Raw genomic sequence first — 25354 nt, forward strand, 5'->3', positions numbered from 1 at the left:
GTTGATAGTGATGTCTTCTCCCTGGTGCAGGACACCAGAGTGTACAGAGGATTTAAAATTGGAAGTGATCACTATTTAGTCTTGAGCAGGATAAAATTGAATTTCATATTGAAAAGAATAACATGTACGAAAGTTTTAAAGCGAATATAAGTTGAGCAGCTCTCAGATGTGAACTGTAGACTAAAATACACAAACATTATTCAAGAAAAAATGAAAGAGTTTGAAAACAGGAATCAAACCTTGGAGATTCAGTGGCAAACTCTGAAGAAAACATTGATTGATTCTGCCAGAGAGGCATGTGGTGAGGTTGTGTGCAAGGATAAAAAAAAACGGAACTCCCTGGTGGACACAGGAAGTTAAAGAGGCAGTGAAGGAAAAGAAGAAAGCATATCAAAAGTTCCTGGCAAATAAGTCAGCTTTTACTCTTACAGAATACAGAGACAAATGTAAGAAAGCTAAACAGTGTGTAAAACTAGCTAAACAAAAGTCATGGGAGGACTTTGGCAAGAATATAGAAAATAAATATCAAGAAGGTGGCAAAATATTCTGGAGGTTGTTGAAGAAGCTTAGGAATGGAGGAAAGAGTGCTGTAAAAGGAGTTAGAGATGGTAAAGGTGACATGAAAACAGGAGAAAAAGATATCTTTGAAGTATGGAGTAATTACTTTGAAAAACTGCTAAATGAAACAAGCAGTGATGACAGCACAGTGATAAAAAAAACACTGACCAGGCATGCAGTCAGGAATACATATCCATACTTGAAGTAGAAAAAGCCATCAAAGGCTTGAAATGTGGAAAGGCAGCAGGAGTAGATGATATTTGACCAGAAATGCTGAAGTATGGTGGTATAAAAGTCTTACAGTGGCTGCACTGCATAGTTCAGAAAGTCTGGACAGAGGGACGAATTCCCGATGATTGGAGTAGAGCTCTCATTGTACCCATATATAAAAAGGGAAATAAAACTGAATATGAGAATTACAGAGGTATTTCCCTACCGAGTGTTCCTGGCAAGATCTATGCAAGTATACTTGAGAAACGGTTGAGAAGAATTGTGGAAGAAAAGCTTGGTGAAGAACAAGCTGGATTCAGGCCAAATAGAGGCTGTCAAGATCAGATCTTCACTTTACGACAAATAGTCGAGAAAGCATGGGAATATAACAAAGATCTGTATTTAAGTTTTGTCGATTTGGAAAAGGCATATGACAAGGTGCCAAGAGAGAAGCTTTTCAATATGCTGCAGTTATATGGTGTCAATGGGGCATTATATCAAGCAATACTTAGTCTTTATTTGAGTTGTAAGTCAGCAGTTAGAATTGAAGGAAGTACAGGAAGATGGTTTAACATTAAATCTGGTGTGAGACAAGGATGTACATTATCCCCTCTGTTATTCATTATCTATATGGATCACATTATGAAGGAATGTGGTATTAAACCTGATATCAAAATTGGAGATGTTAATGTCAGCTCTTTGCTTTATGCGGATGATGTTATACTTCTAAATAAATCCGCTACAAGTCTGCAAGATTCTCTGACAAAATTGAATAGCTGTTGTAATAGATATGGTATGAAGGTCAGCAATAAAAAGACAAAGACAATGAAAATAGGCAGAATCATTGAAAATGTCAACTGTGTTGTGAATGGAGAACCTGTGGAACAAGTAAAACATTTCAGCTACTTAGGCACAATTTTTACTGAAGATGGTAAATTAAATATAGAAATAGACAACAGAATCAGCAAAGCTGGTATGGTGGGAAGTCAATTGAATAAATTCATATGGAATAAGAGAGATATTAGTCGGAACACTAAATTAGCTGTATACAAGATGGTGTTCAAACCGGTTTTAGCTTATGGATCTGAGAGCTGGGTCAGAAGTAAAACACTTGACCAAAGACTAGAGACCGCAGATATGAGAGTCCTGAGAAAGATTAGAGGCATGAACAGATGGCATCAATGGCAATATCATATTAAAAATGAGGATATTAGGAAAGAACTTGACATTGTCAGCATCCAGGAATGTATTAGCAGAGCTAATCTCAGGTTGTATGGTCACTTAAATAGAATGGGAGAGGAAAGATTAGCAAAACAAGTGTTCTCTGGAGGTTGGCAGGAAAACGACCCAGAGGAAGACCAAGATATAGGTGGATTGATACGGTACAAAGTGTCTTAGACGATAGAAATATAAGATCGGATAATGTTGGAGTTTTGATAAGTAACAGACTGATTTGGAGGAAAATTGTAGATAGGAAGTTAGTAATGATGTAATTTTTTCATGTAGTACTGTCATATCCTGTACACCCCTTGAGGGTACATAGCAGGAATTTGATGATGATGATGATACATCAGCCCTGGACCCTCCTTTATGTCACGGAACTATTTTCCCCTCTTGGAACTAACCCGGAGTTGATGCTTAGATCAAACAATATGATCAAGAGCACTGACAATTCCCTGACAGCCTCACATAAAACTTGATCTGGTATACCATCCAATCCCACAGTTGTATTCACATTAACGTTCTGTAATATACTATGTACTTCCATTTCATTTACCTCAGTTCCCATATAAGCCTTTGCCTCTCACGTTCCTGCAATATCACCACCTTAATGATATACTCTTAACAAAGTTTTTACTTAGTAATTCTGTTATTTAGATTGATTCAGTTAGCTCCCTACCATCGACATGCATTAAAATTATTCTGCCATAAACATTCTTTTACCTGCAGTATTGAAAGAAATGTTTGGGTAAATTATCTTACCTTAATATTTTTGTGTAATATATATATATATATATATATATATACCTTCTTATAGTAGATTCAGCTTTTAGAAAGTATATGTTTTGAACAAATACCTTATGCGCAACTTGTCTATTTTAGCATTTATCTCAAGTTTGATACATTATCCCTACAGTCTAAAGGAGATTAAATTGCCACATTTTAATTAAACAAATTATTCCATATTTTGTAAGTACAGTAATCTTTTAGTTATCAGACTGCAGCAGATAATTAGATAATTTGAAAGATCAATTCAGAAACTAACCATTTAAAAGGTCACTTAATTGCAGATACAATTACTTGAAGTTTGGATAATTAAGATATTCTTGTATTTATTTTCCTATTAAAGAAGCAAATGTTTTAAGAAAATTAATCTAAAATTGGTTATAGTTTTGGTACAAATCATAACTAACTTCAGTGCTCAATTTTGCACTATGCAATAAAGTAAATTATCTTACCTCAATATTTTTGTTAATATTGTTAGATCCTGAATGGAGAGCTTTACAAGTAAATTCTTTATTCAGGATTTAACATGATACCTACTACTAATTAAGGAGATATCTGCACATCAGCTAATAATTATGAAGTATTGTTTTATGTTATGTAATAATGTGTAGTCCATGTGTGTCATATAGTGAGAGTTATTGTTAGGTTATTTGTAATTCCCAAGTAAGCTGTCTAGTACATTGCGAAATTCTGGAAAAAATTATAAGTAGTAATCCGGAATTATCACGTATAATCTGTGCGAGTCGAGTGTAGTGGTGGAGGCTATACTTACGTGGAAAAATGACGTCAGAGCGGCTACCTAGAATAACGTAACCTGACAGGTTAGGGAGAGTGTAGGATCACCCAAAGGGCATGAACGATGGGGTTCGTGGGTGAAAACCACATCGAATAGAGGGCGCCCAAATACGGCGAATAAAAGATAAAGCACGCAGTCTTAAGGCGCTTTTTGACCTTTTGATCTTCGGTTGCTAGATTCGAGTTTTAGGGGGAGTTGGTTGGAGGATTCATGAGAGAGCGGTGGGCCGACTATGGTAATGAAGGACGGCAGGTTCTTTTCTTGAGAATGCTTGAAGATTTTCAAGCAGAGCTGATCGCGATATTACGGCCTATGTGGAATCAAGCCTTAACAGAACGTCCCATTTGAGAACATTTCTGCCGAGCAGTAGACAGCACGCAACAGTCGGAAACGATTAGAAGAAAAAGCATAGTACATTGCCAGGTGCAAAGACGGTTGAAGAATATGCAGTAAGGTAATCCAGACCTACATGAGATGGCAGCATGAAATCTGAAAGAATCCGGTAATGTAAAAGTTTTCGTTCTATTTTAAAATTCGTTTAAAAGAACAAGAAATTTGTGTGCATTGTAACTAAAGGACACTAGTAGAGAACATTTTAGTGAGAATTTGACTGAATTAATTAAGCCTTTGTGGAACAAAGAAGAGTTGTTAATAGGCAGTAATTTGTGAATGGCTAGGCTTGCTAAAAATGAAATTTAGAATTAAGATAATTATTGATAGAGTATTAATGAAAGTGTTCAGTGCATGTTCTGTGAATAACTTGTGAAAGGAATATATATAGTAGTATATATATTCCTTTATATATAGTATATATAGCAGTATTATGCTTAAACCTAATCTTATCCTTTCATAATTGAAGGATTTAACTTACTCAGATTCATTGTGATTTAGCATAACCCTTAACTTAGAGTGAATTTTGATCCATTGAGTATTTAAACTTACACATAACTGTAAATGTTTTATGTTTTGTACCTTATACCTAAGTTTATGTCTGATTACGAATTCAAACCACCACTTATGAAATAGAACCTTTTTGGCAGGAAGGAATTTAGATATAAATGCTTAAATGAGATTCGGTCTACGACTGCTAACTGAATCTGCACAGCGCTAGCGTGAGATAAAATATCGTGTGTATCCTTTTAAATTTTGAATTATTTCCTGAACAAGAGTCTCTTCTGTTATAGGATATTGGCTGGCGCAGCAAAATATAAATTTTGCCAATATCTGAAGAGGAAATAAATCTGAATTAATATTTTAGGGGCACGACAGTAGATTAGAAGGAGTGTTATTATAGAAGTAGAATTACGATATAACAATAGACATTACGGCATAACAATAGAGCAGCCAGTAGGATTTTGATTGTATAAGGTTTTAAGTAAGCAAAAGGATAGATTCAAGAAGCAGTAAACTAATGTATAATAAGATTAAATTGACTATTTAACATAGAAAATACTATGTAACAATATATATATATTTCTTCTCATAGTGGATTCAGCGTTTTAGAAAGTATAAGTTTTGAACAAATGCCTAATGTGAAATTGTCTATTTTAGCATTCATCATACAACACAGATAGTTTGCATATTACAAGAATGAGGATTGAAATGTTTGGCTCATCAGTGAGTTCCATAATGCCTGCTTAATATTTATTGGTGGGCACTTTGCATGTATCTTCAAGTGGAGTATGGAAAAAAATCAGTTTGCATTAGGAATACCATTATAGTAAGATCTTGACTCTCTAGACGTAGATTCAAATTATTCTAAATTATGGGTATTCATGATTTCTGAAATGTTAGAAATGTAGACATAAATTTGATAGTAAATTTTTTTCAGACTGCTCACATGGATAGAGGACATGAGCCTGCAAGATTTAAGGTGACCAGTACTTGATCCATTGTTATTTAGCTTTTACATTGACATAATTATTATTATTATTATTCAGGCCTCCATGGAATCACAACTCATCGTGGGAGGCCAAATTTGAAGGGGATATATACAACTGATTACTAATGATGAAAATATGCAGCACTTAAAGAATGATTTAAATAGGCTGAAATTGTGGAAATATGTAATAATGCAAATTATACAAATAATACATGTTCAGGTGCAGAAAAATTCTACTGTGCCCTTTGAAATCGCTATATTTCATATCATCATATGGTATATAGGATATCATGATATTACTACATGAAAAAGTTACATCATTATTAACTTCTAATCAGCAATTTTCCTGTAACAATTAGTCTGTTATCTGTCATGATTCCAATATCAGATCTTGGGGCACTTTTTATTGTATCAATCCATCTACATCTTGGTCTTCCTCTGAGTCTTTTCCCTGCTAACTTGGCAAAGAGCTCTTGTTTTGCTGATCTTTCCTCTCCCATTCTGTTTAAGTGGCTGTACCACCTGAGATTAGCTCTGCTAACACATTCCTGAATGCTAACGATGTTGAAGTTCTATCTTAATATCCTCGTTTTAAGCATGATATTGCCACTGATGCTATCTTTTCACTCTCCTAATCTTTCTCAGAACTTTCGTATCAGTGGTCTTCTGAAGACTGAATGCCCTGCTGTACTGTCTTGTGACAGTACAGTAGGCCACTGTTGCCACAGACTTTCCTAATGCCTCGATAACTGTCGCTCACAGTTTTACCTCATGCAACTAGGACCTTAACCCAGGAACATTGTTCTAATCTTGTGAACACATCTTTAGAGCGTTACATGCAAGGACACTAGTGCCTCTATCTGTCAAGAGTAACATTTGAGTTACCAACTAAGTCTCCTGAAAGTGTTGCCACTACTTTATTTACAACCCTCATATATTCAAATTTAAGGAAACTTATTGTGGATTTCAAATTCCTTAGAATGAATGCACTTTGGACACTTGCTCTTTTAGGTGCTAGAGGCATAAATTTATATAATCGATGTGTGCATGCATACTTAGTTGTTTATGCAGATTTTCATTCCATTTTTTGCTGGGAAACATGAGTTGTCACAACGCTGTATAGTTATGAATACCTGGAACTTGGGTTAGGTATCTCATGTCATTTGATTTTAAAATATTTTGGTATTGGTAAAATGTGTTTAATGCATTTTACTATATTACTTGGCATTGAGCTGTTGTAATAGATATGGTATGAAGGTCAGCAATAAAAAGACAAAGACAATGAAAATAGGCAGAATCATTGAAAATGTCAACTATGTTGTGAATGGAGAACCTGTGGAACAAGTAAAACATTTCAGCTACTTAGGCACGATTTTTACTGAAGATGGTAAATTAAATATAGAAATAGACAGCAGAATCAGCAAATGGTGGGAAGTCAATTGAATAAATTCATATGGAATAAAGAGAGATATTAGTCGGAACACTAAATTAGCTGTATACAAGACGGTGTTCAAACCAGTTTTAACTTATGGATCTGAGAGCTGGGTCAGAAGTAAAACACTTGACCAAAGACTAGAGACCGCAGATATGAGAGTCCTGAGAAAGATTAGAGGTGTGAACAGATGGCATCAATGGCAATATCATATTAAAAATGAGGATATTAGAAAAGAACTTGACATTGTCAGCATCCAGGAATGCATTAGCAGAGCTAATCTCAGGTGGTATGGTCACTTAAATAGAATGGGAGAGGAAAGATTAGCAAAACAAGTGTTCTCTGCCAGGTTGGCAGGAAAACGACCCAGAGGAAGACCAAGAGATATAGGTGGATTGATACGGTACAAAGGGCCTTGGATGATAGAAATATAAGATCTGATAATGTTGGAGTCTTGACAAGTAACAGACTGATTTGGAGGAAAATTGTAGATAGGAAGTTACTAATGATGTAATTTTTTTATGTAGTACTGTCATATCCTGTACACCCCTTGAGGGTACATGGCAGGAATATGATGATGATGACTTGACATTGAATCTCCAGTGCACTGAGGAATTTTTCACATTTCATTAGTACTGCCAGAAATGAAGTCTGAGAAAGCAATAACACAGATAGTGTTAGTCATCTTGAAGTTAATAAGTTTTTTCCTTTTGTTTTTTCTTGATTTTGTTTTGCATCTTTCCTTTTTGTGTTACTACATATCTGATGCATTTTTTATTATTATAAATTGCATAGTGCAGTACATCTTTTAAAATACTTATTTTTACTTTATAGGTTTACCTCCAACTGGAAGTTGGCAAGATCTTAAAGACCATATGAGAGAGGCTGGTGATGTTTGTTATGCAGATGTCCATAAAGATGGAAGTGGTGTAGTCGAATTTCTTAGATATGAAGATATGAAATATGCTGTAAAAAAGCTTGATGATTCCAGATTCCGTTCACATGAAGTAAGTTTATTTTTTGGGAACAAGTTTTTATTTCCCTCATAAAAATATTTTCAATAGGATATATATTTTCTAGAAGTGTGTTTCCTCTCTCCCTCTTTTTAGAGCATATTTCTAAAAATTTTCTTTGTTCTTTAGATATTGTATTCTCTTCAGCCTCTGATCTCTCTCACTCATTGCTGAAGAAGGCCTCTTTCCCAAATGGGGAGGGTTGGGTCTGCTTTTCCTCTGGTGACCCAGTCAATCTTGGGAGAATGTGTATGAATCATTGAAGAACATCACAAAAATCCATGCCCATGGTGGGATTCAAACCCACAGCATTTTGGCTGCAGAGTAGATAGTCTAACATAACTATTTGGAGCCAACCAGACTGGTGTTTGTAATTCTTGGTAAATGATTTTACAGTTGAGCTGTTCACAGTACAAAGCTCTATGCATAGTAAGTTTGGGTCCATACTGTCATTTTCATTTTAACCAACCATCTGGGCAGAGATTTTTCACACGTATACACAGTTTTAATGATATTAAATGTTATTAAAATTGAGCTTTCATTGTGAAAATTAAAATTATTCATTAAATAGTTAGTTCAAAAGAGAACATAACAATGACTTTCACATTTGTTACACGTTAGGTCAATAGGAACTTAGGAAAAAAGGGCCTTGGAACCCTCTTTAATTAAAATGGCATCTATGTATATCTTAATTCAAAGGATTCTGGGCTATGATAACTTAGAGCAGATGTAGTATTGATATTCATACCTTGCCTTGTGAATGGAGGTGAGAGTACCACAAAACAAATCATAAAGATAGTATACAAACTGTGGATAAAGATAATTTGGATGTTTGGAGTAATTACCTTGAAAAATTGTTAGATGTTGAAAACATCAGCAGGAATGTAATGTGGATTATGTATAAATATGAGGTGAAAAACTAGAAACGCTGATGTGTGTGATATAAATTTTTGCAGTAGCTGAACTGTGTAATCCAGAAGAGTGGTCATGATACAAAGGGAGATACAAACTAAATGTGAGAATTAGATAGGTTGAGTGTTCAAGAAGGGAGTTATGCAAGAATACTTAAATTTCAGCTGAGAAAATTTGAAACCAAGCTTGATTTAGCAAACCAGTTTTCAAGAAGACAAATTTTCTTTATGAAAACTAGATGAGAAATATAAATCATTTAAGGGGGTGGGGGCGATTATTGAAAACCTTTGTTGATCTCATTAAAAGCATTTTCTAAGACACAAAGGGCAAAATTTCAAAACACAATTTGTGTATGGTTTAATGAACCTTGTTTGTACAGAGTGATATATCTAATAAGTTGACGGTGTTGAGTTATGATCGAGGGATGTACACGAATCATGGTTTATAAAATCAAGTAGAGCAGGGTCATGCCGTGATATTCAAATATAAGATTAATGTCATCCACAGAATATAACGTACTAAACTTATTATATTAACTAAATCTATTATGAGTCTAAGTAGTTTTGAGCCAAATTAAATACTTTGGTATGGAAGCTAGCAATAACTAGGAACCTGTAGAATTTACATTACATTTTAGCTTTACTATTTAGGCACAATTTTTAGTGAGGATGGCAAATTGTAATTGATGAGGCAGGCTAGTGGTAAGGGAGGGTGAAAATAAAAATATATATAGAACAGCCAAAAGAGGCTTGCAGTATGCAAATTATTATTCAAACCAGTATTGCCACAAGCACGAGAAAGCTGGATTAGAAATATATTGCTACGTCGATACTCTGGCATAGTCAAAAGAAAACCCAAAGCTCTTCAGTTCCATGAAAATTGTAACTAATATCTGGAAATCCAATTTAATCACCACAAGTCAGGTCATATTTTACATATAGTTCCCAGACATGGTACTACTCTGCGAGCGGTTAATGTCAATAGCTTTGGAATAACATACCTTTGATCATTACCAGGATAGACATGGCAAGACCACATTCCCAATACTGTCATTTATGAAGAATGCCAGCAAAGATCCTTAATAGTAACAAGTAAAGTCAGCTTCAAGTGATTGGGGCATCAAATTGCATCCACCTTGCTCTCTCTATAGTTCAACTAATGGACATTGATAAAGTGAAAGGAAAAAAAAAACATTCTAGCAATACATAAGCATACTTCTTTTTTGAAGAGCCTCGTGGACCATCTGACATTTGCCATTTTGCACATTGCATCATTTGATAGGCTTTTATCTCCACGAGTTATATCAATATTTCCCTATTTATACATGAATAAATGATGTAGAAGTATTTTTTTAAAGCAAATATCAAGGAAAATATTGGTGAAGTTCATGATATAGGTGGAATGATACAATGAGTGCTTTTAGATCTGATTTTGTAGATCTAAAAGGTGATGATGAGGAAAAGAGATCTAAAAACAAAATCTTGTGCTGCATTTCATACACCACTTAGTTGATACATCCAAAAATGATGCCTTATAAAATAATGCACTTCTTATCATATAAAACACTCATTAATTTTTTACTTTTATTCAAAAAAAAGAAATTGGTTAACAGTAGTTCCCACTCCCCTTATTTGTTGTTTCAGTTACCTGCTGTCAACTGCAGTCCAGAAATATAAAATGGAAAATTCTAGAAATAAATAGATCATACATTTTAAATTGCCCACCATTCTGAATAGCATGATTGAAATCTCATGCCGCCCTGTCTGGGATGTGAATCATCCCTTTGTCCAGCGTATCCATGCTGTACTGTATACGCTATCCACCCATTAATACTTAGTAGCTGTCTCAATTATCAGATTGACTATCACAATTTCACAGTGCTTGTGTTCAAGTAACCTTTATTTCACTTAATGATCCCAAAGCTGCTGGCAATTCAGATATGGCAAAGAGAAGCCAAAAAGTGCTTCCTTTTAAGTGAAAGTTCTCGACTTCATAAAAAAAAAGTATTATCAGGTTGCTAAGATTCCATTCACATAACTTATTACAATATATTTTTATAATTATTTTATTTTATAAACTCAAGAAAATCGACCATAGCACCCTTATTATTTCAGACAGTTACACATCCTGTTAGGGTTAGGTACCAAGAGATGGCAGCACTTGCTTGCCGCTTATTATTATAATTAGTGATAGTCATGGGCCAGCTATTTCTGCTTGGCTACTCTTGGAGATTGAACTGCCCATTCAGTCCAAAAGCTAGATAGGGTCAAAAGCCCTTGCCTACTCCCTTTAGGGGGATAAAAGGTGTTAGCTGATTATTATCTCTTACTGTGCCTTATTTATAAATTAAAGTTTATCAACGGTATGCATGTATAGGAAAAAACATAGTATATGTAGAGTTTGGTACTATCTGCAATTTTGGGTATTAATTGGGGGGGGGGGACTTGGAACATGTACACTACAGATGAGGAGGGGAAACTACTATGGATGAAAACAGGTCAGTATATGATGATACGATTGGTTCTGCTGGTAAATTATATCCTGCAAACATCATTTTCATTATGTGCTATCAAATAAATATGCTGATATTATCATCATCATCATCATCATCAAATTCCTGCCATGTACCCTCAAGGGGTGTACAGGATATGACAGTACTACATGAAAAAATTACATCATTACTAACTTCCTATCTACAATTTTCCTCCAAATCAGTCTGTTACTTGTCAAGACTCCAACATTATCAGATCTTATATTTCTATCATCTAAGGCACTTTGTACCGTATCAATCCACCTATATCTTGGTCTTCCTCTGGGTCGTTTTCCTGCCAACCTGGCAGAGAACACTTGTTTTGCTAATCTTTCCTCTCCCATTCTATTTAAGTGACCATACCATCTGAGATTAGCTCTGCTAATGCATTCCTGGATGCTGACAATGTCAAGTTCTTTCCTAATATCCTCATTTTTAATATGATATTGCCATTGATGCCATCTGTTCACGCCTCTGATCTTTCTCAGGACTCTTATATCTGCGGTCTCTAGTCTTTGGTCAAGTGTTTTACTTCTGACCCAGCTCTCAGATCCATAAGTTAAAATTGGTTTGAACACAGTCTTGTATACAGCTAATTTAGTGTTCCGACTAATTTCTCTCTTATTCCATATGAATTTATTCAATTGACGTCCCACGATACCAGCTTTGCTGATTCTGTTGTCTATTTCTATATTTAGTTTACCATCTTCAGTAAAAATTGTGCCTAAGTAGCTGAAATGTTTTACTTGTTCCACAGGTTCTCCATTCACAACACAGTTGACATTTTCAATGATTCTGCCTATTTTCATTGTCTTTGTCTTTTTATTGCTGACTTTCATACCATATCTATTACAACAGCTATTCAATTTAGTCAGAGAATCTTGCAGACTTGTAGCGGATTTATTTAGAAGTATAACATCATCCGCATAAAGCAAAGAGCTGACATTAACATCTCCAATTTTGATATCAGGTTTAATACCACATTCCTTCATAATGTGATCCATATAGATAATGAATAACAGAGGGGATAATGTACATCCTTGTCTCACACCAGATTTAACATTAAACCATCTTCCTGAACTTCCTTCAATTCTAACTGCTGACTCACAACTCAAATAAAGACTAAGTATTGCTTGATATAATGCCCCATTGACACCATATAACTGCAGCGTATTGAATAGCTTCTCTCTTGGCACCTTGTCATATGCCTTTTCCAAATCGACAAAACTTAAATACAGATCTTTGTTATATTCCCATGCTTTCTCGACTATTTGTCGTAAAGTGAAGATCTGATCTTGACAGCCTCTATTTGGCCTGAATCCAGCTTGTTCTTCACCAAGCTTTTCTTCCACAATTCTTCTCAACCGTTTCTCAAGTATACTTGCATAGATCTTGCCAGGAACACTCGGTAGGGAAATACCTCTGTAATTCTCACATTCAGTTTTATTTCCCTTTTTATATATGGGTACTATGAGAGCTCTACTCCAATCATCGGGAATTTGTCCCTCTGTCCAGGCTTTCTTAACTATGCAGTGCAGCCACTGTAAGACTTTTATACCACCATACTTCAGCATTTCTGGTCAAATATCATCTACTCCTGCTGCCTTTCCACATTTCAAGCCTTTGATGGCTTTTTCTACTTCAAGTATGGATATGTATTCCTGACTGCATGCCTGGTCAGTGTTTTTTTATCACTGTGCTGTCATCACTGCTTGTTTCATTTAGCAGTTTTTCAAAGTAATTACTCCATACTTCAAGGATATCTTTTTCTCCTGTTTTCATTTCACCTTTATCATCTCTAATTCCTTTTACAGCACACTTTCCTCCATTCCTAAGCTTCTTCAACAACCTCCAGAATATTTTGCCACCTTCTTGATATTTATTTTCTATATTCTTGCCAAAGTCCTCCCATGACTTTTGTTTAGCTAGTTTTACACACTGTTTAGCTTTCTTACATTTGTCTCTGTATTCTGTAAGAGTAAAAGCTGACTTATTTGCCAGGAACTTTTGATATGCTTTCTTCTTTTCCTTCACTGCCTCTTTAACTTCCTGTGTCCACCAGGGAGTTCTGATTTTTTTATCCTTGCACACAACCTCACCACATGCCTCTCTGGCAGAATCAATCAATGTTTCCTTCAGAGTTTGCCACTGAATCTCCAAGGTTTGATTCCTGTTCTCAAACTCTTTCATTTTCTTTTCAATAATATTTCTGTATTTTAGTCTACAGTTCACATCTGAGAGCTGCTCAACTTTTATTCGCTTTAAAACTTTCTTACATGTTATTCTTTTCAATATGAAATTCAATTTTATCCTGCTCAAGACTAAATAGTGATCACTTCCAATTTCAAATCCTCTGTACACTCTGGTGTCCTGCACCAGGGAGAAAACATCACTATCAACAATAACATAGTCAATGAGACTTTTCTTATTCCTAGCCTCTTCTCTCCATGTGAATTTGTGCACATTTTTATGTTGGATCATGGTGTTAGTAATAACCAGTCCATGTCCTGAGCAGAAATCCAACAGATATTTGCCATTATTACTAGCTTTGCTCTTTTCTCCAAATTTTCCCAAAATATTTTTGTATGTCTCACAATCATTTCCTACTCTACTATTTAGATCCCCAACAAGGACCAACTTTTCCTTTTTCATTGTGTCAGTTGCTTTTTCTAAAGCCTCAAAAAATTCCTCTACTTCTACCTTAGTAGAACCTTCTGTGGGACCATAGGCACAAATAAGTCTCATTGTCCAGTTCCCCATTCTCATATTTGCCCACATTACTCTACTTGAGACTGACTGCCATTCAAGAAGATTAGCCTCGTATTTTGTGTTGAATACTATGGCTACTCCTTCTTTTCCTTGATTGTCATTGCCTGAATATAACATTTTGTATTTATTGCTCAGAAAGACCTCACCAGTTTTGGTCTTTTTTGTTTCAGTCACCCCTATTATGTCGATCTGGTACTTATCTAATTCCTCAGCTAGCTCCATTTCTTTGCCATTCAGGCTTCTTACGTTGATAGTACCGATCTTTAACTGTGGTGATGTTGAGTTGGGGTTTGTTTTCATATTTGTTGCAGTAGCTGGACTTTTCGCTGTTCGCCCTGGTTCCCTGGCGAAAACAACGGGGGCCTTGTTTAACCGGGCGACGCCCCAGCCGGCATGAAATTTTGTCATGTTGTACCATCATTTTTTATTTTGATTTAACCAATAAGAATACAATTTGGTCGGCTAAATCCCAAATTGCCAGCCCATCCTCGTTCGTTCAGTATCAAAGTAGATACCCAACAGGGTGCACCACGAGAAGGTGAGGATTGGACATTAGGTCAGAAGCCCTGGTCGGTTCTCCGCATTCCTTTAAAGGCTATGTGGAGGTCTCCTCTCAGTTATACAGCATTGACCCTGAAGCACCCCATGCTGATATTATAAAATACTAAATTTTTTCCTCAAATTGCTCCTTACTAAATTTTTTCCTCAAATTGCTCCTATAAGTCTTATATTTTTCCAAGATTGTGGGTTGCTTGTTTGTGTATTGAAGATAAAATGTGCTAATTTTAAAAACTAATTCTAAGAATTAGCTTATTTCATTTTTACAGTGGTGTTACAGAATTAAACCATCTCAAGGAATAATGTTACATTTAAAAATGAGTATGAGGAGTTGGTGTACCTGAAGATCTTCATTCTCATGGTTGTGATTTGAAGCAGCTGAATTTTATTTGTGGAAATAAGTGAAATTTCATTAAAATAGTTTCCTGAATTTTCTTTAATAGTGGCACTAAGTTTATTGGGTATATGAATTGAAATTGCTATATCTTTGAGAAATGAGAGCATTTCTCAAAGATATAGGAAGAAATGGTTTGGATAAATAAAAATTTGGCAAACTAGAGCTAAGTGCCCATGCTTTTTTTTTTTTTTTTTTTTTTTTTTTTTCATGTTCTTCTCAAAGATTTTTCCATCACATTAAAGCTGAATAAAAAATTCTATCTCCGTCCCAATCTGCACCCCACAGACTGCACTGATGTGCTTGTAGGTCCTTCGACTTCTCGTGTATGAGATCAAATATAAAAAAGTTTTTTTTTTGCTCGCCGACATCGTTCAGTCTTTAATTACCGAATGAACTGGGGTAAGTGGAAGCCGCATTCCTTTCCAGGATTATACGCAGTAATTTTCTGGGTGAAGAGAAAAGTGTAGCATTCAGATGTTTGCATTCCTTAAGGTTAAGTATGGACTTATTACTTACATGAAACTTTAGAACAGAAATTTCACTAGTGTCTAGAGTACCTACTTGTAAATCATATGAGTAGCACAGGCTAAATTACATTCCTAACTGTACAAATTTGAGAGACACTGGATTAAAAAATAAAAAAATACTAACTACACAATGCAAAACTATTTAGCATAAGATGGATAATTTCAGACCATCATTTCTGTTCAGACTCGGGAAGTGAAGTAAGGTTCCACAATTTACGTACAGCTTGCCATAATAAACACCAAAACAGTGAATACACTTTAACAAACCACTAAATTCTCATTCCATCTTTACTGCTCTAGAGGACAATTCACTGTTGTAAACCTTTTGCTACAAACCATCCCCTGCTCTTCGTGGGTTGTTATAGGAAAAGTTTATTGTAGTCAAATGATATTTGATAAAATCTTACAAGCTAAAATTATTCAGCGCTACACAATTGTCAGTAATAAGTTGAAAAATTACTTCTGCTAGAAATTTTAAAGATACCAATGTGCCTTTCTATAGATTTTTTGCTACATGTTGGAGGCTTTCTGGCTAAGAAGTAGTAATCCAGTATCTTGATGTCTTCAACTGTGTTTCCCCATGTTTGTCATACTTCCACAGAAAAATAATTCATTAGTTTCACTTGCCGTTTCTTATTATACTGACTTTGTTAGCTTTCCATATTTTCTCTGCAGTGGTTTGAAAAAGCTTGTGCCTTTTATTGTATTGGCTGATTTATAAAGTGTAAAATGCTGTTTTTCTGAAGACATTTTGTAAGTTCTATAGCTTCAAAAAGAAGTTGGTTTGTTTATTTTGAACAAATACATGTACCTTTTCCTCTCCCTTTCTATTTGCAGTCCACCTGAGATAGAAAAAAAAACAGTACCATTTGGTCTAAAAGACATGTTTCCTTGTATTATATCCTTAAGTACTCTGTGTTTTCTATGTACAGTAACTATACTGTATAGAAGAGCATAGCATACTTCATCCTGGAATCATCATTTTTTGCTAAATTAATAGTTGACTGCTAGACAGCATGAAAGAAACCACTCCATCTTGTTTTCCTTAATTAGGCTCACTGGCCTGTTATGAGCAAGCCAGTTGGTTCTTATCATAATTTTGGTATAAGCAAGTGATCAGAGTGGCATGTTGTTTGTATTTTTGGCCATATGGTCTCTTGCAATGAGTGAAAGATATGAGCCTAGTAACTCACCTTCACTTCTTAAGCTGCTATAAATTTCTATAGGATACTGTTTTGGATATGGTTTGTCATTCTCTGTTCATATATTTTTTATTTTCTAATATTGCTTCCACACACAAAGTTATAGGAAATTGATATTGTGCAGAAAGGGGTCAAGAAAGAAGAAAGAAACCTGTTCTTTTTTAATAGCTGGTGGTTGTAGTCTTCATAGGGGGAAATACTTGATGGGAAAAGCTGTTCCAGAGGACAGATATATGTGGAATCAAACATGACTAGGAGGAGCAGATTTGACAGGTTAGTAGTTGAACTGGAAATGCATGTTGGACAGCTGTTGCTTATTTTATAGATTTCATAGAAATGGGAAAAATGATGGATGTTAGCTGAACAGTGACTGTGCACATGAGAGGGGATTGTCAATTAGTTGAGTTCCTCTTTTGACAGCAGCAGCAAGAACTTTTACAGTGGTATTTGGTGCATCATCCCAAATGTGCGAGCATTATTCTAAAGTTGGATGGATTTGGGATTTGTACGGAGAGTTAGTATACTAGGTGGACGAAATGTAGCTTGAAAAGGATACCGAATTTTTTGGAGGCTGAGGTTACTATAGAAGTGATGTTTGGGGTAGGAAGGGATGAATCTACATCTCACTCCAAGATAAGAAATCTGGTTCTTGACCCAAGCTAAGTATTAAAAGAAAGAGATGTACTATGATCTGTTTTTAGACAGATAATGCTTCAGAAGCATTGAAGGTGGCTAGATTCTTTACACCCCAGTGATCGATGTTAGAGAGATAGCATACTGTTTATTGAAGATCTTGAAGCTTGTGATTTGGCATTCCAATATTTGTCATGAGTAGGGTGAATGGACAGTGCTGAGAGAATGTATATATATAAGAAAGAGGATGGGCAATATAACAGTGCTCTGAGGAACTCCTGCATTACTCTGGCAATCTGAACATTTGCCACATGTAACACATTACATTCAGTAACCCACTTACAAAGGATAGAGTATGTGATGTTTCCCTAAGGATAAGTAGATGATGTTGTTGAGACTGCAGAACTTAATTATGTTATGCAGTTCGATGCATTTTTTTATTTACATTTTTAGAGGTACTGTTCTGTTAAATTGTCCACCATCATTCTTCCATTTTCTCTCGGGACTAATGCGATTATCGAGGGCTAGTCAGCATTGGTTTTGCTTGGCCTTCTACCTACTGAATTAACTTCTTTGATTTTCATTTTCCTGTTCTTGAACAGCTGAGGAACATCTTTGTAATAGTAAATTTTATATGAACTAAATGAAATCAGTTGAGTTCAGTACTACTTGTGTGTGAGGTGCTTATTTAGGCAAGTATTAGCTGGTTTATTAAAACCAGCTAATACTTGCTAAACAGTTTAATAATCAATCATTAAAAAACATTTTTTCATTCTTATATCTTTAATTTCATACTCATAATCAACCAACTTAGCTGAAGTTGTGCATGCAGACTTTCTCTGATATTGAATAAAGAACAATTTTAAAGTTATTGGTTAGTAAAGAATTCCAAATATAGCTGATAATAGCTAAAACTATTTGACTGGCCAGTAAAAACAGTGGAGTGAATGTTACATCAATGTTTTGATGAAATTAAATAAACTATAGCTTATTTACTTTCAAAATACTTTTAAATATCAAGACAAATTCATTTAAAAATAGTGACTATAAGAAGATGGATTATTTATTTTCAAATATAATATTCCCTTAACATAATGCTTTTACAAATTTTTTGATACGCTTCTGGCAGGTGTTTAAAGGTATACTGTTAGAGTTTGGTAGTCATGTTCTCCTTGATAACCTCCATTGAGTCAGACTGGTGTCCTTGGAATTTCATTTTCAATATTGGGAGCAGGCAGTCTGCTTGTGTCGCATGTGGCAAATATGGTGGGTGATTATTGTTCTAGCACTAGTGAATTTGGAAGAAAGAAACTTTCATGTTTAATGCACATGCAGCAATAGTGAACTATTCAGTACTGCTCCCCTCTCACTTGTCTTGTGTTGATTCAGATATTGCATGTGACACTAACACAGACTGTTAACTGTTTGATCCTACGTAACTGATTTCTTATGAATGTTTAGGTGAATGAAGAAGAAAACAATTAGTGTTCTTTTTGACTTCAGACTTTTTAGAATAAATCTCTTCTTGAGTAGGGAGGAAATGATAAGACATGCAAAATAAATTTTTAAAAAAATGACATTTTTTAATTGTTTCAGGGATACTATTGTTTTCTAATAGTTTTGTCTAAGAATCAATTACGCTCATGCTTACTTTGGAATATGCATGCAAGATCATGTTATTCAACTAAGAATTAATATTAAATGACCTCAGGTCTCCCAAAGGCTTGAGGGTGTTTTGTGGGATGAAATCAAAAGTTTTATTTTGGGGTAGAGGGACTTGCTTCTCCTGTCTGAGATGAATTATTCTGTTATTTGAAATGATCTTTGAATGTTACAGAATGTTTCTTTGAGGTTTGAATCCAGACTTTGCCTACTAAATATGCCACTCTTCTAACTGCATTTTTAAAAAAAAAATTTTTTGAATATTATTGAAAAAAATTTCTTCCTTCAGAAGAAAGTATTATCTTGCTAAATATTTAGCATTATATCACCCAATAGGATATTACTAGCAGCCACCATGGAGACCAGTGTGCAGACATGCATAAGGAAATGTGTGGTGGTGGATGGTTCCTTATCCCCTCATCATTAAACTAATGCCGGGATTCCATATGGTTTTATCCTCACCAACTCTCTTCCTGATATATATCAATGACCTACTTCAGCTGACCTCCAACCTAATACACAGTTTTGCAGATGACAGCACATTTTCACTCCTCCCTTTCTTTTGATAACCCTTATTCTACACCTACAGAACATCAATCATCACTGCCCTCAATTCCGATCTCCAAGCCATCCTCCAATGGGGTTCAGATAACCTAGTCAATTTCAATGTTAATAAAACCCAGTACTGTCTTATTTCTCATTAAAAAAAAAAAAAAAAAAAAAGTATTATTTTTGGCAACACCCAAATTTCCAGACAATTTGAGATTTCTCTTCTTGGAATTACCCTGACATCCAGCCTCTCTTGGCATAAACATATCACAATCATTGCATCCTCAGCTTCTAAAAACTAGGATTTCTCTTTTGTTCAAGATGTTACTTCACTTCTGAACAGCTCTTATACAAATCACAAATCCACCCTGCTATTGAATCCTGCTCCCACAAAATGCTTGACTCAATACAGAAGAGAGCATTCCGATTTATTAATGACCCATCTCTTGCGAACTCTCTCATGCTTTTGCACAGATGTTTGGTTTCTGCAATATGTATATTTTACAAATATTTCCATAGGAAATGCTCATCTGAAATAACTTTTAATAGTCTGCAGATTAACATGCAGTTAATAAATAATTAGCATATAAGGTATGCTTGTACCATAACTAAAATTTTAGCTAAAATAATTTTGCTAACTTTTTTTTATATTTTTAGTGCCATAATGGCTAAGTTGTTATAACTTGCTGTTTTTTTTTAAGTAAAGTGAGGAAAGATTGTGTAGAATTAAAAGTAATTTTCTTGGTATTTGCTTTTTTTTGATAGCATCTGCAGTGGTATGCATAAGCTTCCTAAGTAAGAACAGAAAAATCATATTTGTCATGTGGCCATGCAGTACAACCGACACGCAGTATAGTAGACAGTATAAAATGTAGTATGGTTATTCATTCAGTGATTGCTGGCAAAATGTGAAGGGGATGTGATGTTGGACACAGTCAGATTTTACCTTAGTCTTAACTCGGCATATTGTCATCACACAAACTACATTGAACCTGAAGGCTTGTGCTGCCACATTTCTTATCACTGCTGGATCTGCAATATTGCCCTGGTTCTCTGGCGAAAACAACGGGGATCTTGTTTAACTGGGCGACGCCCCGGCCGGCATGAAATTTTGTCATGCTGTATCATCATTTTGTATATTGGTTTAAGCCAATAAGAATACAATTTGGTTGGCTACCCAAATTGCCAGCCTATCCTCATTCGTTCAGTATCCAGGTAGATACCTGGATAGTGAGGATTGGACATTAGGTCAGAAGCCCTGGTCGGTTCTCTGCATTCCTTTAAAGGCTATGTAGAGGTCTTCTCTAGTTATACAGCTTTGACCCTTAAGCACCCTGCTTTCACACTTCCAAGTCCAAGTTTTGGACTTGGAATTGTGAAATTCAGTTTTTTAAAGTGTTATCTGTTTTGGAATATGTCTTTTGCCTTTTCCTGTAAAGGTTCTTTCTAAGCACAGATGTCGAGTGACCCACCTGGTTTCAAAGACAGCAGTCAAAGATAGCCAGCTATTTTCCTTACCAGTGATTGAATGAATACTTTGGATTTCATTCATCTTGGATAGGATTGGAAGATCTGGTTCTGTGGATTCCTGAAAACATTCTGTGCATTAAGGATTTAAGTAAATCTTGTCTTTAGATGTTGTCAAAATTTACTAGTACAGGAAAGAGAGTTAAACTCAGTGTTATTCTGTTCATAGATTTTTTATTTATTTTTTTATAAAAATCATCTGAATATATAGTAAAGCACTAATCACTTTTGAGGCTTCATGTAGGTTCTTCAGAATTTGTTTTTCATTATATCTGAAGAATTAATAACCCTTATGAAATATAATTGCTGCGGGCACTGGGAATTGTTAAATGTCACTTTTTTTATTCTCCCTTTAAGAGTGGTTACATAAAGATAAAAAAAAAAAAAATTTCTCAAGAATAAATTATTTAAAATAAACTTCACGAAAAGATTTTACCGACAGAAAAGCGTAAGTATATTTACTTTGGTGTTTCATCATTTAAATTTCATTACTATATAGGAATAATGTGTCCCACCCATAATCCAAATTTTAAATAGAAAGTGGTACTATTAGCATTGAGATATATTTGAAATTTTGTAGGGTGAAATAGCTTATATTCGAGTTAAAGAAGATTATGGAAGTCGGTCAAGGTCGAGAAGTCGAAGTTACTCACCCCGTCGAACAAGAGGATCTCCAACATATTCACCGGCACATCGTTCTCGGTCTAGGTCTCATTCACTTTCAAGATCAAGATCTCTTTCCCATTGAACTTTGATAAAAACTTGACCTGCACTTGTGGATGAATCATCATCCCAAGTCTATCAGGTTTTAAAATTTCTTTGCCATTTTTGCTATTAAGTTAGCCTGTTAGCCTATTTTATTATGTGTAATTCTAGTGCTCAGTGTAACAAGTTCCACTGTATATTATATATTTAATAAGCTTTTAAAACAGTTTTACATTTGGCTGTAACCTAATATATATTTCACTTATACTTATCTGTAGACACATATATGGAAACCCGGAATGCAAAGCTCATGGATTGTGTGTTGGTGGATGGATCTGACACTGGAGTGAGTTTAGGAATGGATACATGGAGAAGGGAACTATTATTTTGATCTTCAAGGAGAGGATTAGGGAACACCATAGCAGTCAATCCTGTACACTAGGCTTAAGGAGTATTCATTTCCTGTTTCTGTCTGGACCTACTCAGGAAGGGTGGATTTGAGGATCCTCACTGGACACCCATTTCAGGAGCTTCCTTTGTGTTAGGGCATTGTTTTTTGATGCATCTTCTGGACATTAGCATCATTGAACATGGCGCTGTTTTAGGAGCCAAAACACTGCACACGGATCACACACAGGAGGATAATTTCAGGATTAATGGATGCATGATATGTTCAGGGATCATGGTCAGGAGGATAACTACTGAATATTGGCGATCTGGATAGAGGGATTAGGAAATGGATTCCCATCTGGAGCTTTGTAGGTATAAGTGTAAATTGTATGTATTTGTAGACTTGCTTATGCATGACAATTTCATTAGCTTAATCTTTTAATTCAAAACATTCCTCCTCCCCAAACAGATTTTAAGTAACTGTTTTTCTTTATTTACTATCGAAGGTTGCCTGTTTTGGATCTATTCATAAGGAATAAGGATTTCTTCTGGACCTTGGACCAGGATCTTCAAGGGTTCAAGAACTGGATAAACATTTGTTAATGCATTTAGCTTAAATCTTTCATGAATGGGTTATTTGTTGGGATAACATTAATGCATATTGAGTTGCAGTCATTGTTCAGGTTACTGAATTTTGCACTCATTGCTTCCTTATTGAAATATATTTCATTTACTTTCCTGTGGTTGGGTTCTTGAGCAGTGCATAGGAATAGTAGCTTAAACTATGTGGTCTGATTCTTGTTAGTTACCCTTCTCCAATCCTTCTACACTTGTTGACTTCAGATACTGATCTTTGCTAGCCATTACTGTTTACAATATTGATATATATACAATGAGTTATTCAATGGAACTTAAATTTGCCTCAGATTACCCTAACACACATGTATAGAAATGTTTTGCATCATTGTTAGTTATTCCAAATTGATATTATTCTGTAGCAGTAAAGGGATGGCTTTAGATAGTATGGTATTAATGCCTTTATTTTAAATATCCTTTCAAGTAATACCAAAATATTTGGAATGTCACATTTTGAGTGTCACTAGTAATTTTTCAAAAACAGCAGTAAACTCATGTTTATTACAGAATTATTTTTTTTATGAGCCAACTTATCTTTGATAGACCTAAGTATATCAATTTGCTAATTAATTTTAAATTATATGTAATTCTTCCGACAGCGCTGTTATTACTGCCCTAAACTGTCCAATTGCAAATATTTTCCCCCCACACACCTGGCTTGTTCATCTTATTAGGTATTAGCTTTTCTTCTCAGTGTCGGGAGTCCAGATTTTATTTAACTGATGTTTACTTTTAAGATAATGGATCTTGAAATTTAAAAATTATCTTAAGATTATTCTTTCTCATGCTAGCAAGAAATAGTATTACTCTATTAGTTTTGATTTCCTCATTCATCATAATCAACTTATTATTTTTGGCAGTAATTAATCCATTTAATATGAATTGTGCTGTGATAAAACACCGAAAACACTTTACAAGATAATTAATTATATTATATCCTGTATGAGTTGGATAAATGTGGTCTTAAGTGTAGTATTTCACTTATTTCCAGACCAAATAATCGAAGATTTTATACATCACAGTGGGTATACACAGGAGTTTCGTAATTGAATTAATGGATGAAATTTCAGCACTTTGTATAGTGCTTCTTTTATGCAAAGGTTAGAACTTGCATTCCAAAGACTTTGGAAGAAGTATTTTACCAAAGATTAAATGGTATTATTTAAAAGGCTATATAGTGATATTAATCACTACTTAATTTTTATAGTTTTATCAGGAAGTAAAGTGCAGAGCCTTAATTTACATTTTTTGATTATGACGTAAAACTTTTTCATACATTCATTTAATAATTATAATGAATATTTCGCACTTTAATTCACACTTCACGGTAATTGGAAAAATATTTTCCAAGTTCACTCCTGATCAAAGATTATGAGATGAAGTTTGACATTTTAAATGAACATGCACTCTTTGTTTTCTTAGTATTGATTAATTTGGTAGGATATATGAAGTTGAATGGTGTATATATAATTTCTTCAAAGATTCAACAAAATATGCAAAAAAGGTATTAAAGTCTTCAGTTTTTGATTTTAAACATCAGCTTATTCCAAGTATTCCTGGCTATTCAGGTGAGTGAATAGTGGTAAGTTTTTTATTTATGTAATGGGAACTATTGCAATTCATGTTTCACTGTATGCTGTGGCATATGTGCATGATATATTAAAGTTCTGTGGTAAAACAATGTGTATTTAATACAGTTCCATTTTCTTTTATTCAAGTTAGATCCAATAATAAACAGGTTTAATAACCTCAGCTTGCTACTATGTGAAACAAAGTTTAATAAATTCTATAATGAGAATTTTGTTATGTGATTTTTCAAAAACATACACCATATGAATTTTTTTATGTAGCTTTTAGCTGTTTGTGGTTGAGTGCCAAAAATTTTTTAATAATTTATTTTTTAAGTGATTGATCAAGTTACGCTCTTAATTTTTTAAAAGTTCCTCTGTCTCTTCATTGTAAAAATTAATATCTAAAATTTTTGTGGGATAAATTGCTAATATGTAATGATATTTCCAAATCAACAAATCCAGAAACTGGGAACCAGTTGTGAGCTTTGTTATGATCTTTGAATGAATAAACAGATATGCAGTTCAAGGAAGGATTCAGAATTATTTTGATTGTTGTAGCTTGAAAGGTTTTTTGTGATGTCATGATAAATTGCTGCTTTAAAAAGATAAATTAAGAAGATGCAAATTAAATTTGGCATGGTGAGTGGTAGAATGTTTCCTATCTGGATAGGTTGAGGGTGTGTGGATTGCAGAAGTTGGTTGGGAATATAAGGAGAGAAAGAGGGAATATGATAGAAATATTTAAGATCTCTTGATGTCAGCAAGTTATAGCAAATCAAAGTTTATAAAAACTTTGTTGCAGTTTAGTGTAAATCATTCATTGGATTTTTACAAAATTACCATTACTTGGTTAGCCCTATTTGAATGCTGTAAATATCGAGCGTGATA

The 25354-nt window shown here is 34.6% G+C and overlaps 1 protein-coding gene across 2 annotated transcripts in view; it reads left to right on the forward strand.

Moving 5' to 3' along the window:
* Nucleotides 1–24693, forward strand: part of LOC150105168 (serine/arginine-rich splicing factor 1-like) — a 47015-nt gene extending 22322 nt beyond the window's left edge. The window contains exons 3-4 of one of the 2 annotated variants that reach the window (XM_090395510.1): nucleotides 7720–7892; nucleotides 21745–24693. In XM_090395510.1, coding sequence (XP_090251636.1) covers nucleotides 7720–7892; nucleotides 21745–21912 — 341 coding nt within the window. In that variant the 3' untranslated portion in view covers nucleotides 21913–24693. The remainder of the gene's footprint in view (nucleotides 1–7719; nucleotides 7893–21744) is intronic. The other variant, XM_090395511.1, reaches the window with a different exon arrangement.
* The last annotated feature ends 661 nt before the right edge of the window (nucleotides 24694–25354 follow it).

Source organism: Typopeltis vanoorti, chromosome 7, assembly GCF_054136105.1.
Source record: "Typopeltis vanoorti isolate ZY-2024b chromosome 7, IOZ_Tvanoo_1.0, whole genome shotgun sequence".
NCBI lineage: Eukaryota > Metazoa > Arthropoda > Arachnida > Uropygi > Thelyphonidae > Typopeltis > Typopeltis vanoorti.